Below are 17,048 nucleotides of genomic sequence, written 5' to 3'. Positions count from 1 at the left end.
CAGTGAATGAAAATGTCCTTTATTATCATTATGTATATATTTGAACTGCATCAGGCTTTAAGTGACTAAAACAGACAGAATTTTGTCTTTCTTTCAGTTTTACACAAATAAAAAAAAGTATAAAACATGCTTTCAGTGAAGTTATTGTGTATTTTGGGCAATATAACCCCAAATATTTTACAGAACAATTATTCCAACAAACAAAACATCAGATTCCTACTATTTAACATTAATAAGTCACATTTCATCCCATCAAACTTTAGTTCCATCACTGTGTTTTGTCCTTATTAAATCCAGAAGGCAGTTTATGTTACAAAGAGCTAAAACCAAAATGCAGTGAATGCTTTTACATAAAGTTTTTACTGATATGAAGACACACAGGCAAAAAAATAGTGCAAAATATTCCAAATAATTAGGGTTATTTTATCTAATATAGTAAACCTGCTTGAAAAACCACAAAATATGTAGAAATTATTCGAGTCCAACATCGTGTTGCTGGTTGCATCACTGTAGGTCTGCCATAACTGTTTATTTTTCATTAATCAATTCATATGTCAGGTATTTTCTCAATCAATTCATTTGAATATAAAATGTCAAAGAAGTGAAAAATGCTCAAATGCATTAAAACTGCTTGTTTATGTCGACTAACAGTCCAAAGAGATTCAATTTTGAAATATTTATTTTTAAGAAAAGCAGATGTTTGAAAGATGCAAGCAGATATTTTCTGATTTGATGATCAGAATATCTTATGTTACTGTCAGTTATCAAATCAATGAACTGCTGCAGAAATAAACTGTTCAATTTTCCACCCAATGCTGAGTGTTTACATTGAATCCCCAAAACCGAGAGCTACCGTACACAGGAGCAAAGTGCACACGGTGAATGACTAAACAACGTATGACCTCTGCTGGATGGAGATTCCCAGATTCCACACCGCCACACTGCCTCTAAAGTCTCACCACAGTGAAGAGTAGTTGAACTGGATCCGCAGCAGGTACCTCATGCGAGTCTGGGCGGGGTTGTAAACGATGAACTCGTTGTAGAGCAGCGAGTAACTGTTGGTTTTACCCACCCCGGTTTTCTTCCCAGGGCCCATCGGCACCGTCATACCGTCCCTGAAGAAGAAGAAGACACGAGGAAAAGTTGCATTTTAGTGGTTTCCACACATTAAGTACAATGTGCACTCCCTCTAAAATACTCCTGACAGAATTGGTGGGTTTAGTTTGTGCCGGAAGAAAATGAACTTGCAGAAACTGAAGTTTTGCTTGACATGAACTGAAACCAACTGCTGCTTTGAAGATATGGGAGTCTTTGCTTTGGAAACTGGTCAACAGTAGTTAAAAATACAGCGGTCCCTCGTCTATAGAGGGGGTTACATTCCAGACCCCACGCTAGACGAAAATCCACGAAGTAGCGACCATAATTACTTTATTACTTATATAGATTTGAGGCTTCATAAACCCACCACAGACACCGCAGAACAACACTATGCACAGTGATCAGATGTCTATGTGAAATGGACAAGGCGAGATCATGAGTGCTACAGACAGGAGACAGGGGAGACAGGAGAGAGAGGACACTGATGCTGTTGCTGAGCCAATCAGAGGCCAGCGCTGTACGCTGTGCATTTTATTTTGATTAAATATTCTTTTAATATGTTGGATTACTTTTGAGATGTTTTTATATTGTTTTAAATTTTTTAGGCTAGAAAATGTTTATTTTACCGCAAAAATAATTAAAATAAGGTAGCAATCACAGAGCCGGTCGATGACTGAACTGTTGTGCTGCAATGCACCATGGGAGTTCAGGGTGTTGGGGGTTTAAATGTCATTATTTTGGTTTATGTTAGTGTTACAGTGTTACTAGTGTTTTACTGTGTTTTTGTGTTTCAGTCAGCCTAGTTAGTTCGGTTAAGTGCTCTGTTGTCAGGACCAAGAGTGGGAAGTGTCATGTGCTTGATGACTTCCTGCCACATTTTCTATAAAATAAAAGACATATAAGATATATATAAAAGATATATAAAATAAAAGCATCTGCCAGTTGCAGAGTGCATAAAAGGCAGATATCATTCTTCTGACGTCGTTCGTCAACGCAGCTTGCCACAAGAGGGGGGGGGGGGGTCAAAATATAAATTCGGGTACCACCGTAATGACCGAATATTTGGGTATCTGGTTATTTGGGTCCAGCCCTACTTGTTTTAGAAGCAAATGTACAATAAAGGGAATTTAAAGGCTTTTAAAAACTCTGTGTACATTTCCTTTACCACAAAAAAAATTTAGTAAAGAAATAAGGTCAGTTAAATACTTTTGCAAAGACCAGAAGTCTTTGCAAAAGTAACATCAATTTTCTTACATTTATTGTGTATTTTGAACAAGAACAGCATAAAACTCACTCCTTAAAGTTGCAAAGACAGTTACAAGCTGGGTTTTTGAGCCTTCAACGGCGAAAGTACAGGATTACAGATATTACATGAATTATTTATGATGATATGAATGTCGTGAATATTATACTTTAGGTGGACAAAAATGGACCTCAAAGGCCTCCTGCTGTGTTTCTGTGTCACCTCCAGGTTTTCTGACACTTTAATAAGAAACTTTAAAGTCTAAAGAGGTTTAGAAGAAACAGATATTAGAATTTAAGCCAGTATAAAGAATTAAATGGAAATTTGCAAACTGAGGTGTAAGCAGCTACTGCAGAGAGGAGATTAATCGAGAAGCCTTCCATTCTTTATTTGGACTGACTGTTTTGTCTAAAAAATAAAACATCAGAAAACTCTGCAAATTAGGCACAAGACAGTATCATGAAATGTCTTTTCTTTGCACTACAATCATCTTTAGTTCACTATCATTTGAAGCCCATTAAGACAGGAAATTCTCACATTTGAGAACACAGAACTAGTTTGCCATTTTTGCTCAAAAGGACTTCATCGTTTATAAAAAATAGCTATTGTTTAAAATTGAATTTCAATCAGCTACTCAGCTAATTGTGGTGGGTCTTGCTTGCATAAACAACCATAATTTTCTCCTATAGCAGCTCAGACTTTCATTTCAAGGAAGGTTGCACAAAATTAAACGACTGCTTTGTTTCACGCTCGGCTGACTGCTCTGCCATGAAAAGCCGAATTTCGTGGAATCTACAGAGAAGCAGCTGAACAAATGACGGGAAGACAAGTTCAGTCCATTAGTGGATGAGTCACCACACAGCAGACGGAGTTCAGCATCTAGCATTTTGGCTTTCATTTAAGTGGTTTACCACCAAATTGCCTCCTGCAGACAAAACACATTTCTATGAAGTGCTTCATCATAACCCTTAGTAAATAGGCCAATGTAAACAGGTTAGGTAATGTATACAAGCTCTGTGGATAGTAAATGTTTGACTCTAAATGATGCACAGATGATGCCAACAATACAATACCTGACAAAAGTCTTGTCGCAAAAGGATATAGTAACTTTAAATGACATAAATTTATTTCTAATCAATCAGTTGTCACAAAAAATGGTTCATTTTAATGTCAAGGGCTTTCACATGAATAACTGGGTGCAAAATGAAACCATGAAGAAGTGTCCTGATGTTCACAGCTTGGTAAAGCCCATAACATCTGTTTTTGCAAGGACAAAAGTCTTGTCATGTCTTTAAATGAAATATTGAGTCATTGGTGAGACGTATGGATGCAGTCCTCCAAGATCACGGGAGTCATACACAATATTACTTCTTTTTTGCAAGGCACCATGACTTTATGTTCTGATGTTTTTATAGCATATTTGTGTATTCAGAATGAAGTATATGTATAATTTCTACATTATTTTTGTATGTGACAAGACTTTTGTCCAAGCAAAATGTGACTTTTCTGTCCTACTTAAATGATAAAACTCAATGAATGATACGAAGCTTTATTTTAGTATAAGAAATATAATCTAGAGGGCCTAGCCATTACTGATTCCATTTGATCAACTAGAAGTCAAGTTGTTATTTGTTGTTCCTACAACTTGGATAGGTGACAAGGCTTTTGCCAGGGACTGTAACAGAAGTTAATAAGAAAACTGCTAAACCGTATAGGATCTTTCACATGACACCAGTGATGATTTGTTGCTGGCGTCATGCTAAGGGGCTATTTCCTGTAACATTTACAACGATATTGTCATTTTTCTTTTTCCTTCTCACTCAGATATTGCAGTGGTTTTTGTTGGGAAACAGGTACGCACAACTAAATCGATATTTGGCTGTATGAAGTGTATCAGTGCAATGAGAAGGACTTACAGTGTAACAGAGTTTTTGGGGTCAGGTCCAGTCTGTCCCAGGCCCTTGGTGCTGTGTTTTCCAGCAGGCAGATTGTTGGCTTCGTAGTCGGCGTCCAGCAGCTCGTTGGAGTCTCCTAGAGCAACCTGTAGCCACAAACACAAACAGCATCCAACCATGCTGTATCATATCTGGGCCAAACATGGAACATTAGGTTCAAATCATGTTGGATTCACTCTTCAATGGGCCCCTCTAGGCAGCATCTATAGCATCTACAATTAATACAGAGAGCCAAAAACATGGTCTGTCTTTAAACAAAAAGAAAACAGAAGTAATGGTAATTTCAAAGAAAAATATCATCCCAACCTGTAACACAGAATTAGACAAAAAAATACTGAAGCAAGTTAATCATTTCAAATATCTCGGTTCATGCATGACAACAGATGGGAGGTGTGAAACAGACATCAGATGTAGAGGAGAAATGGCAAGAACAGCATTTGCGAAAATGAAAAATATACTGACAAAAAAAAAACAAAAAACAATTAGCATCCGTATGAGGACTCTCAGTTGTTACATTCTACCAGCTGTGATGTGAATCTTGGAACATAAATAATAAAATGTCAAACAAAATCACGGCAGCAGAGATGTGGTTTTACCGACGCATGCCATGTATATCTTATAAGGCCAGACTAACCACTGAAGAGGTTTTAAAATTACTAAACACAAATTATACGCTGTTGAACAACTTTAGGAAACGGCAAGACACAATTTTTGGACACACCATAAGGAAAGAGACTCTGGAATATATCGTCACAACTGGAAAAATTAATGGAAAGAGAGGACAAGGCAGACAGAGAATGAAAATGACAGACTGACATCATGGCTACACATCGAACAGCCAACAGACACAATTCAGAAAGCAAAAGATTAGATGGATAGAAATGATCGCATATGCTGAATGGCATGGCACTTCATTGACTGATGGAGGCAGCATCTGTTGCTGTATATGTTACAATATTTCCCATTAATCTCAACAGACTATAACATTAAACATATAGAATACACATATAGTTTATAGTTTCACTGCTTTCCCATTGTCAGGTTTAAAAAACAGCTTGTTAGGAGTAGATTTAAGAGTAAAAATAGCAGATGTGACACCTGCAACAACCTGCAGATTATTGGCAAGATATTTCATTAAACATCAGCAGCTGAAGTAAAGCATTAATTGTGGATCTAGCAAGCATCAAATGAACTGACCTCACACAGTAGCAGCAACCCAACCTTGTTGTTCTGGTTGGCGAAGCAGTAGTTGGCGCTTTTTGATGACATGTCAGCAAAGTAGATACCTTTACCAAACTGGATGAAAGAGAAATGGGGGAATTACAATTCATTGTCACTCTAAATGTAGTAAATGTATAAAAGTTATTGAATCTTTATTAAATGGTCAAAATGTAAAAAAATAAATAAAAAATGGAGAAATCTGGTCTGTCAAGAATGCATCTGGAAAATTCCATCTCAAATCAACGCGAATTTCTGCTCGACCACCTCACATTCGTTGGAAACTTTATTTATCAAATACTTGGAAAGATAAGTTCCAAAATATGTTTTTTAATATTTGTGACCAAGTATTTTAAAGTATAAAGTAATTTATGTGCTTGATTTAGTATTTGTATGACACACAGCTATATTTGATTCAGAAAATATCCCTAGTTGACTTCTGCATTATCAATTTTTTTTTTTACTAATGTCAGCTAAAAGATGGGATTTTTTTTGTAACTCAACTCACCAATAAGTAGAAAATATTTGGGTCCAATTTTACAGATTCAAAATTAATGACACAAAATAACAATGAAAATTTTGCTTTTTATCTCGTAGTTCCTGAGATATTGCTGTTCACACAGCCTGAAATATCAAATAATATACTGAAAGTAGGTGGATGGGCAGTATTTTTAAGTATCTCAAAAGGTATTTAACATATTAGGCTTAAATTTCACAAATATCTTAATGTCTAGATTTTATGCTCTAAAAATTTCAGGTAAATCAGAAACGGTCGAGTGGAAACTGATGTAAAAATTGGATTCTATGCTTAGTTAGGTTGTTTTATTTTTCCTACCATGTAACCAGTGACAGGAGCTTCAGGTGGGGCTATTCGAAGGCCTTTACTGAGGATGCCGACCCAGTTAGAGAGACGGGAGCCGTGCCACAGCAGAGTCCTAGTAGACACAAAAACAAGCAGAGTTCAGTGTAAAGAAAACCATCGTTTTCATTTAACGTCATTATCAGATTTTATACGGGCAAACAAGGAACATGACAAGTAGATCCTGAAGTCAGCATAAAGCAGTTATGTTGTTCCTGCTAACCTGTTGTGCAAGTTCGAGAGGAAGTTGCTGCTCTCCCCGTCTCTGTCCACCGAGAAGATGTCGAGGACAGTCATGCTGTAGTCACAGTGGGTGGGAGCGTGAGTGGACTGCAGATACTTTTCTATCACCTTCAAACACATAAAAAAAGCAAGAGTGAATTTGTTTCAAAATGAGGTGCGATTTCCCAACAGCTTCTGAAAAATTATGACCACAGTGGATGTCCCAGTCCCAGGTGAAGATCTGATTTGAGAAGCCAATGAAGCAAAATTTCAACTGACTAATGCCTCATCTTTAGTTTACGGCAAGTGTTGTAAATTTCCATAACTTGATGAATGCATGCAGCATTACCATTCAATAACTGATTAATTGAACACACAAGACATTTAGACACAGGTGATGAGTGGAGACATGCCTGCCATCTCCTGGATTACCTGACAGACAACGTCTGGACAGCGTTCTGTCTGATGTGGTGGTTAGTGGTACAGGCACTCCACAGGGAACTGGACTGTTTCCTCCTCTCTTCACCTTATATACCTCTGACTTTCAGTACAATTCCAGGTAATGCCAATTGCAAAAGTTCTCTGATGACTCGGTGGTTGTGGGGCGTATAAGAGATGGACATGAGGAGGAGTACAGGGCTCTGATGGGTGATTTTGTAGAGTGGTCCGGGAGGAATCATCTGCATCTCAGTGTGGCCAAGACTAGGGAGATGGTAGTCGACTTCCGGAAGAAGAGGACATCTGCACATTGCTCCACATCCTGGGTGAGGACATCGCCATGGTGGAAGAGCATAAGTGCCTAAGAGTCTACCTCGAAAGTGGACTGAATGGGAGGACCAATGCTGACGCTGTGTAAAAGAAGGGGATGAGACACCTCTGTTTTCTGAGGAAACTAAAAACCTTTAACGTGTGCAGCAGAATGTTCGAGGTCTTTTATCAGTCGGCTGTCGCCAGCACCCTGTACTTTGCAGTGGTCTGTTGGGGGAGCAGAATCACAACCGGCGATGAGAACAGAATAAAGATACTGATACGGAAAGCCAGCTCTGTGGTTGGCTGCAAACTGGACTGTTTTGAAACTGTGGTGGAAAGGAGGACTTTGAATAAACTGCTGTCCATCCTGGAAAACCCTGACCACCCGCTCCCCAACCTGCTGGACGGGCAGCGCAGCAGCTTTTCCAACAGGATGCTCCAGCTCCACTGCCACAAGGACAGATTCAGGTAATCTTTCCTGCCACAAGCAGTAACTCTATCAAATGCATCACCCCTGGCTGGCAGAGAGCTCTCAGTCCTCTCTGTCTTGTAGCATCTTTTTCCAGCTTTGTAATTTGAAATTGCACATTTTTTAATACTCTCTCACTCTTGGACAGTATTTGTGCTATAAAACACTTTCATATTTATACATCCTTTACATATAACATTTTGCTTTTTATTGTTTATTTTTTATTTACTGCACATTTTTACTTATTTATTGGTATTTCTGGTGGTGGAAATTATACTCTAATGTAGCAAACAAATTTCCCCTCTGGGATTAATAAAGTATTTCTATTCTACATATTCAATTCACACTCCTCTGACACTGTTGTTTTAAGCCACAATTTTGCAAGTTAAATTTGCACGTACTACAAAGCTGTCCCACTAGATCCCAGCTAGAGATAAAACATGTGCATGCCGGAGGTCATTAAGCATCACAGAAGACTTCATCTTAGTGCCCCTTTGCATGCAAAACCCCCACAATGCTCTCTGTTTTCGACCATGGAACTGCCCGTCTCCTCAGGTTCCAACAGTATTAAACAGTAAGATAGTAGTAAAACAGGTATTACAGTTTATCTGCAATACTGGAAATGTTACTGGGTTTTGGCTATATTATACTAAATGATAAGGATCGGGTTGGGAGCTCCACCCGTCGTGACCACACAAGTTACGACAGGTAATCTAGTCTATTAAACCGGTGGTCTTTTTGACTCAACCACAATGTATTCAGTAGCAGAAAGATGTCTACAAACACTTTAATTGATGTAATTTTATGCCATCAGTATCCATGAGCCACTAAATTGGTCTATTTATTTGCTCAAGCTCAAGTTTCAAGTATCTTAATTGTCATCTTAGACAGAATTAAGTACATAGTAGGATGAAGTCATGCACGTAAATATACAATATGTACTGCAAGAAAAAATGCAAACGTACAGTTTGACAAGACAAGACTGTATAACTGGACATCATAGCACATCTGATTGACTTAACATTTTTTATTGCATTTGATTCAAGGCTAATTTGTGGCCAGTTTTTGCTTTTCAACTTCTAATTTGATAACTACGATACAATTCTAGCAAACTGGTAAGTTGTTTATCTAAAGTGTACACTGACCTGATACTCATTGCTGTTCGAGTCGACCGGCTGCAGTTTGCACTGGAGGGAGTGGTACTGTCTGTCCAGAGGATGTTCATCACTGTCCTCACTGGACTTGACCATTTTAACTGCTATCTGGATGTCACTCAGGGCCTTAAAAAAGACAGCAGATAGACCTTAAATATGTACATTGTTCAGTATGTAGCAGATTAAGAACAAAACATAACCAAACTGAAACAATTCTGAATTCATTTGAAAAATCTCACCTCCAGCAGGGCGATTTTTTCCTTTAGTTCATCTTCTGAGCGAATGATTGGGGGAGTTTTCAACCTGTAGAATAACACCTTGTGGTTACAGCAACACAGAAATCAATGTAAACGATTCAGAAAATAGTTTAGCCACTCAGTACCCAAAGTCATGCGGGATGCGGGTGTAAAACTGGTTGCATGCTTCCAGCAGCTCTTTGTTGCTGCCCTTCTTCTTCAAACAATCCTCGATTCTCTTCAGTGCCGTGTAACCTGCACGGATCTGCTCTGAGGTCAGCTTCCCTACAGGTAGCAAGAAAAACACAAACAGCATGAAGCATAACAATGAAAGATTTAGAAATACTGGTCACTTTTTCCTAGGGCTGGGCGATATGGCCAAACAATAAAATCTCGATTCTTTTAGTCATCTTGGACAATTACGATTTTAATCGATTTTTGTTGTTTCTTTGCGGTCTGTTTGATATGACTAGTGCTAGCCATGCCATACTCCTGTAGCTGCGAGCACTCTTCCCATTCTTTAGGATGCCTCTGCTGGAGGTGCTGAAAGAGGTTAGTTGTGCTGCTACTCTTCGTTTTCACAGTACTTTTGCAAACCTTGCACATAACTGTAGTTTTCTCTGTGTCAGTCTTGTCAAAGCCGAACCACTTTCATATAATCGATGTAACATGAGGTCCTTTTCTCGCGACCAACTCTTTGTCTGCTGTTGTGTCCGCCATGACGGCAGTGTGAGTGTTTTGGCAGAAGGAGATGAGAGGCGGAAGCAAACGCCAGTGCACAAGTCGTAAAAGGCAGAAGAAGAATCTGTATTGTTATATATTTAAGCTCGCCTTGATTTTACGATTTGGCAAATTTTCAAACCGTCAGGTTTTAAAAAGGCAAATTAATTGAATTAATTCGATTTATCACCTAGCCCTAGTTCAATCTATGAGGATACAGACAGTCGGAAACATTTACCACCAGGTAAAGTCTAAATATCCAGAACTTGAAGTTTATTCAGTCAAAGACAGCTGGATGGATCCTCAGATAAGAGACTTTAGTGGGACTATTTCACCATTAACTTCATTAGCACCACGCTCTGACCAGCTGAGCTAACCGGCCTGGTTCCTAAGAGCTATTTTGTCCAAACTTATTTGAAAATTCTTCAAAATCTTATGCAAAATGATGGTTTGATGGTAAGGCATTGAACAGAAATGACTGCTTCGTTTGCCCGACGCGCTAATATTTAGATTTTTAAGGGTGATAAATGTTGCTTTGTGGACTTTTTGGCCAGTATGGGGTTTGAACCCATGACCTTGGCATTATTAGCACCATGCTCTGACCAGCTGAGCTAACCGGCCTGACTTCTAAGGGTTTTTTGGCCAAATTTGTTCGAAAATTCCACAAAATCTGGTGCAAAATGTTGGTTTGATGGTAAGGAATTCAACAGAAATTACTGTTTCGTTTGCCCGACGCGCTAATATTTAGATTTTTAAGGGTGCTAAATGTTGCTTTGTGGACTTCTTGGCCAGTATGGGGGTTGAACCCATGACCTTAGCGTTATTAGCACCATGCTCTAACCAGCTGAGCAAACCGGCCTGACTGTGCAGAAATCTTTTTGTCCAAATTTGCTCAAAATCAACATGAATCTGCTGCAATAAATAGACTCATTGGTGACAAACAGAAATCATTGATCAACACTCTAAATTTAAATCTGGTGCAAGATGTTGGTTCAGTAGTAGGGATATGAACAGAAACTTCTGCTTAATCAGCCAATGATTTCATGGTTAGGTTATTTTTACAGTCATTGGAGAATATTTTTGTGGCTATTTGGCCAGTATGGGGATTGAACCCATGACCTTGGTGTTATTAGCACCATGCTCTGACCAGCTGAGCTAATCGGCCTGACTTCTGAGAGTTTTTTGGCCAAATTTGTTCAAAAATTCCACAAAATCTGGTGCAAAATGTTGGTTTGATGTAGGGCTGGGCGATATGGCCAAACAATAAAATCTCGATTGTTTTAGTCATCTTGGACAATTACGATTTTAATCGATTTTTGTTGTTTCTTTGCGGTCTGTTTGCTATGGCTAGTGCTAGCCATGCCATACTCCCGTACCTGCGAGCACTCTTCCCATTCTTTAGGATGCCTCTGCTGGAGGTGCTGAAAGAGGTTAGTTGTGCTGCTACTCTTCGTTTTCACAGTACTTTTGCAAACCTTGCACATGACTGTAGTTTGCTCTGTGTCAGTCTTGTTAAAGCCGAACCACTTCCATATAATCGATGTAACATGAGGCCCTTTTCTCATGACCAACTCTTCGTCTGCTGTTGTGTCCGCCATCATGGCGGTGTGAGTGTTTTGGCGGAAGGAGATGAGAGGCGGAAGCAAACGCCAGTGCACAAGTCGTGAAAGACAGAAGAAGAATCTGTATTGTTATATATTTAAGCTCGCCTCAATTTTATGATTTGGCAAATTTTCTAATCGTCAGGTTTTAAAAAGGTGAATTAATCGAATTAATTCAATTTATCGCACAGCTCTACTTTTTCCACCAGCAGAATACATTCAAACAGTCGGGAGGCAGAACTAAGAGTTTGTTTTATGGTATCTTTTGACAATATTGTTGCATGATTGATTGATATGTAAAAGTAAATTCTAGGAAGGTATAAAACAATGGCTCAGAGCCATTGTTTTATATGATGTGAACTCGGCCCGTCGAGCTCACGTCAAGGTGTCCCTGAGCAAGACACCTAACCCCTAATTGCTCCTGATGGGTCGTGGTTAGCGCCTTGCATGGCAGCTTCCGCCATCACTGTGTGAATGTGTGTGTGAGAATGGGTGAATGTGACGTATAATGTAAAGCGCTTTGGGTACCTTGCAGGTATAGTAAAGCGCTACATAAATATAGACCACTTACCATTTACCATGTAAAAAATTAACAGACTATATCATGTCACACTCCAGTAAATTTGTGCAGTGACTGTAGAAATTGGGACTGACCAAGTGGAGCTTTTCGGGTGTCAAACTTCATCTCCAGCACACACTCCTCCATCGCTTTAAGGTCACAGATGAGCTCCAGGAGAGACTGAACCTTCACATCCAGCTTGCAGGTTTTCTTTTTGGGTGCAGCATCCACCACTGTCTGGTTTTCCTCCTGAAACAGTTAAATATATTCACAAACATAATGAAAGCTCCCTTTGCAAAGATGTCATGTCCTCAACACAAATATTTTGTGGAGTTTTTGGTAAATTTATATGGACCTTTTCGTTTGTGCTGTAATCCATGAAGACCAGGTCGTATTTTCCAGCTACTTTCTCAAAACTGTCCCGTTGCTCCCACTCGTTCTTTGTCTTGTCAAGGAACCTGTGGAAAAGCAATTTCAGAATTTTATTGAGCACACTTCCACGCAAGACCCCTGAAACATTTCTTAATCGCTTACATAGTCTTACTTTTTCTTGAAGATATCTTTGGCCTTAAGCAGGTCTCCACCACAAGCTGTGAGGCTGTTTTGACCCACTTTACCCACTGCAAGAACCATATAAAAACAAAATTAAGTCAGTCACCACAATGAGTAGTTGTAGCTTTGTATATATTTTCTGCATAATGACAAACATTTACATGCATCACATACGTAAAAATCAGAGATCAATATACTCACCTCTGCCCCATCTCATCCACACACTGTAAGCCTTGGAGCTGTCATCCTCCAGTAGCTGGATCAGGTAGTATTTATTGTTGTTAAACTGAAGATTAGTCTGCAAAATGAGAGAAAACCTAAAAATTATGGCACATTTCCTCAGACCAAAATCTACAATGAAAATGTATTTATTTTAAAGCCTTAGTTCAATTAAATTTTTTCAGATATAATTTAACAAACAGCCTAGGAGTTGCATTATTAGCTATGAAGCACAGTCAAAATTATTTGGTGTAAAATCATCCATCCATTCTCTATACACCGCTTTATCTTCACTCGGGTCATGGGGATATGCTGGAGCCTATCCCAGCTGACTCAGGCGAAGGCAGGGGACACCCTGGACAGGTCGCCAGTCTGTCGTAGGGCTACATATACAGACGAACAATCACACTCACATTCACACCTACGGGCAATTTAGAGTAACCAACTAACCTCAGCATATTTTTGGACTGTGGGAGGAAGCCGGAGTGCCCGGAGAAAACCCACGCATGCACAGGGAGAACATGCAAACTCCATGCAGAAAGATCCCAGGCCCAGGCCAGGACTCGAACCAGGGATCTTCTTGCTGCAAGGCGAAAGTGCTAACCACTACGCCCACTGTGCAGCCCGGTGTAAAATCAAACATTGGAAATTATGAACAACCGTGATTAAAGTATCTGTTAAAAGATCTCAGATTACTGCTTTAGTCAGTCAGCACTACTTTATATTGAAAAAAAATATTTATTTGATGAAGATGAGCTTGATATGAGCATGATAAATATTGCTCCTAATACATTTGGCAGTATCCCTTTGAATCAACTTGTGATCAAATGTTATTCAAATTTTTACCTGGTTCAGCATCGCATCATAAACATCTTTTCCTTCACTGTAGACATGAGCCTGAAAGAAAAAAGGACAAAGGTGTTTCATAAATGAGGGTAATTACACCTGATCTGCATCCTGTAGAAACTTTTATAAGGTTTAAGACACACAAGTTTTAGGAAAAATTCTCCATAACTTTATAAGTAAACAAGCAACCGAAACACATTTTTAGTACAAGTAGAGCTGCAATAAACCATTATAATCATTACTGATTAGCTTTCCAGTGTCTAAAGTAGCATTCTAAGACAGCCCCAGACCAAAACATATGTATTAATTTACTGTCATTAATAGAAAAATTACAGATTAAAGTCTATCAGATATAAAGTCTACCAAATAAATTAAGTTGCCAATGGGTGAAAAAATATGTAAGAATGATAAATTAAAAAGCAAAAAAAGCTGAAGTGCGAAATGATTAGCATACTAGACATTATTCTCATGTGACACCAGATAGACAAACAACACAGATGTTGGAGTGGCATGCCCACATAAGGAACTGTAACTGGAGCAGTGCTTGGCCATAACCCCTCTAACAAGCAGGTGTCAAACTGTGATTGTGACTGATGTGAGTTATGAGTTTCGTATCTTGTGTGGTCACAGAAAACTTTACCTTTCCAAGTTTGGCTTTACATTCAGTGTCCACTGGAGCTTTGCCTTTCATGACCACCGTCTTCACAATTTCTGCTCAACATGCGGAGATCAAGACATTAATGAGGTGAGCTGGCATTTTTTTATTTAGCACAGATAATAATATCACATCCTGTACATCTGCAGAAACTCATGAGCGTAAAAACAGCAACAAATAAAGTTATAGAGTTTTAAGCATCACTAATACATCCAGAGTTTTAAATAATATAAACAGCATGTATAACATATTAAATCCGTAGTACCTTCGCTTTTTATTTCTTCTTTGGGCATTTCTTCCTTTTTTGTTTGGGTCTTGCTTTGTCCTCTCCTCCTCTTAGCAGCAGGTTGCTCTTCCATCTCCTCCACTTCCTCTTTGACTTCAATTGGCTTTTCATTCTGAGCATTCACGTCATCAGCGCCACTGGAACATTCTTAACAAAAGAACAGAACAGAGGAAACATTTTAAATACATTGAGCGACTTACCTTTTGTAATAACACAAATTTGATGAAAGAAACTGAACAAACAGTATAAATTTGATAATTCTGCTCCTGTGATTGACCTGACCATGATTATTTAGAATAATCATGACAATCGTTTCCTTTCGGCTGTATAAAAACAGCAGAATCAATCCAACAGAAATGTCATAGTTTAATCACTACTTCCATGTTGTTTTCCATCATGGCCATCATGTGTGCTCCCTTCTGCTTTGGTTTAATGTCACAAACTGTTTATCTCAAGGCAGTTAACTTGTAATATTTCACCAACTGCATTTTGATGTGTATCTACTGACATCAATTTCGTGGATTTAGTTGCAAAGTCAGACACCACAGAATCTGTGAAGTCACCAGTTGGTATTAAGCCAAATGAAAAAGGAGAGCCCAATAACTGGAAGTTAAAGCACTCTGTCTGGGTGCTAACATAAAACTAACAGAGACATAAGATGAAGAGAAAATGACAAAAAACCACAAAGTTCAGAAAATGTGACACATTTTTAGATGTGTTGACTATAAGACACCCCCAGAAAAAAAGATGCTCTGGGAGACAAAGGCAGACGTATATGGTGTAAAATATAATACACACACCTGGTTCTACAGTCTGAGTGCGAATTTTCCTCTTGTACTTTGTAACAGGATTTATCTGGAACATCTTCTTCAGATCAATTTCGTAGGCTGTTCCAGAAGCCAGATTCAGAGTGACAGATGTTTTCCCCGAAGAAACAGCTGAGTCCAACAAGGCACAAGCGGAAGGCGAATATGTTTTCCACTGTCCTTCATCTCCCTTCCACTGCCACACTGATCACACGGAGACAGAGAAGCCAGTTAGAATTTATTACTGCTAAAACAGGATAAATATTTGAATTTAAAAACTCTTTGGGTCCTGGTAACTTCTCATGGTTTTATGTTTTTGTGTTCTACAAAGCAAATGATGAATGCATAAAGCAAAAACAAATTTAACATTTATCAAAATTGAAAATAATCTTTCACGGCAACCCTGGTATGCAAGATAATTAAGATTTCTAAGTCAACGTCATTAATTCTGTAAAGAATTCATTTTCATTTCAGTGAAATACTGGTAGTGACAGCAGCGTGCTCCCTTCCATTGATGTTTCTGTTCATATTCTAACTGTCTGGTACCAATAACAGTTAAAAGGGGGAAATTAAATACAGAGTTTATTAGTTTTTTTGTTGCTGTGGATCAAGTTAATATAGTTCTTTTTCACTGCTAAAAGTAAAACTCTTTGAAAAGTCTGGAAAACCTTGTCAATCCCAAGCTAAACATGCAAAGAGAAAATGAATCCAACACATTCATCTTTGCAACTCTGCTTGAAGCATCACACACTGAAAATCAAATATAATGTTTGAGACTTCCTGTAACAGTCAAAAAAAATCCTTCTAATATTGATATTTGGCTAGGTGACCAATTTTTACCCCAACAGTACGCTCCATTGTTGAAATAATGTATGAAATATATTGCTCTTATTTCAAATTAACATCTAACTATTTGATTAAACAGCACCCCTTACTGCAAAAACAAACCAAAAAATAATCTTAATAAAAGCAGTATTTGATGCAGGGTTCGTGTATTTTTGCTTGGTGAACCGTATAAAGCTGTAATACAAACAAAATCCGCCACATACATCCCAACTCAAGACTCCTGTGTTACTGGTCATACTGGATTGACAGATTCAGATTGTCGCAGTATAATTAACATGTAGTAGCAGGTTGAGACACCACCTTGAGAATAAACCAGGTTAACTTTGTTCAATTGTACATACACATTGAGTTAGTTTGGATTATTAATAAGGTGTGATAACATTGATTTCCTGCTGGTCTCTGCCCTGGCATGTCCTCAGTCCGAGTGGTGTCACCCACTTTCAGCAGCTAACAGAAGCTAGAGCTAAAAACAAGCACCAACCTGTTTTCGACTGGACTTCTGCGGTTTCTGGTGCACTCAAACTTTTATTTGTCGAACCTCTAGTTCGCCTCATGGTGGTTTGTGGAACTAGTTAGCTCGCTGCAGTGGTAGATAGGACACAATGACAATACAACACGGCGCGAAACTTTTCCCCACTGACTTCCTGGTTACAGAGTGTCTAGGTCCAGTCCAGTGGGCTGCTAAACAGCGTTATCTTAGCGCATGCGTAGTGGGAGTTACCATGACAACTGGTTTAACCGACGTTTATTACAC

General features: G+C 38.7%; 1 protein-coding gene and 2 non-coding genes across 3 annotated transcripts; all 3 read right to left on the bottom strand.

Moving 5' to 3' along the window:
* Positions 1–2: 2 nt before the first annotated feature.
* Positions 3–16,980, bottom strand: parp2 (poly (ADP-ribose) polymerase 2). The gene is made up of 17 exons (XM_022203504.2): positions 16,776–16,980; positions 15,443–15,652; positions 14,622–14,789; positions 14,342–14,412; positions 13,702–13,752; positions 12,838–12,934; positions 12,629–12,704; positions 12,440–12,542; positions 12,180–12,333; positions 9,351–9,489; positions 9,208–9,271; positions 8,960–9,094; positions 6,597–6,724; positions 6,350–6,449; positions 5,494–5,592; positions 4,258–4,382; positions 3–1,115 (listed from the first exon to the last, which is right to left on the bottom strand). The coding sequence occupies exons 1-17, from the start codon at positions 16,846–16,848 to the stop codon at positions 956–958; spliced, it is 1,953 nt and encodes a 650-aa protein (XP_022059196.2). The 5' UTR covers positions 16,849–16,980; the 3' UTR covers positions 3–955.
* On the bottom strand, positions 10,472–10,545 carry trnai-aau (transfer RNA isoleucine (anticodon AAU)). The gene has a single exon. It is a non-coding gene; the product is annotated as a tRNA-Ile (tRNA).
* Positions 11,016–11,089, bottom strand: trnai-aau (transfer RNA isoleucine (anticodon AAU)). The gene has a single exon. It is a non-coding gene; the product is annotated as a tRNA-Ile (tRNA).
* Positions 16,981–17,048: the final 68 nt, after the last annotated feature.

Source organism: Acanthochromis polyacanthus, chromosome 9, assembly GCF_021347895.1.
Source record: "Acanthochromis polyacanthus isolate Apoly-LR-REF ecotype Palm Island chromosome 9, KAUST_Apoly_ChrSc, whole genome shotgun sequence".
Taxonomy (NCBI): domain Eukaryota; kingdom Metazoa; phylum Chordata; class Actinopteri; family Pomacentridae; genus Acanthochromis; species Acanthochromis polyacanthus.
This window is presented reverse-complemented; position numbering and strand designations above follow the sequence as displayed.

What these genes read in the sequence shown, in the direction of transcription:
- parp2 (XM_022203504.2), bottom strand. Translation starts at nt 16,848, where the DNA reads ATGAGGCGAACTAGAGGTTCGACAAATAAAAGTTTGAGTGCACCAGAA. An exon ending in AAAGATATCTTCAAGAAAAA is followed by an intron (nt 12,543 to 12,628) that starts GTAAGACTATGT and finishes GCTTTTCCACAG; the next exon opens with GTTCCTTGACAAGACAAAGA. An exon ending in ATTACAGCACAAACGAAAAG is followed by an intron (nt 12,334 to 12,439) that starts GTCCATATAAAT and finishes TAACTGTTTCAG; the next exon opens with GAGGAAAACCAGACAGTGGT.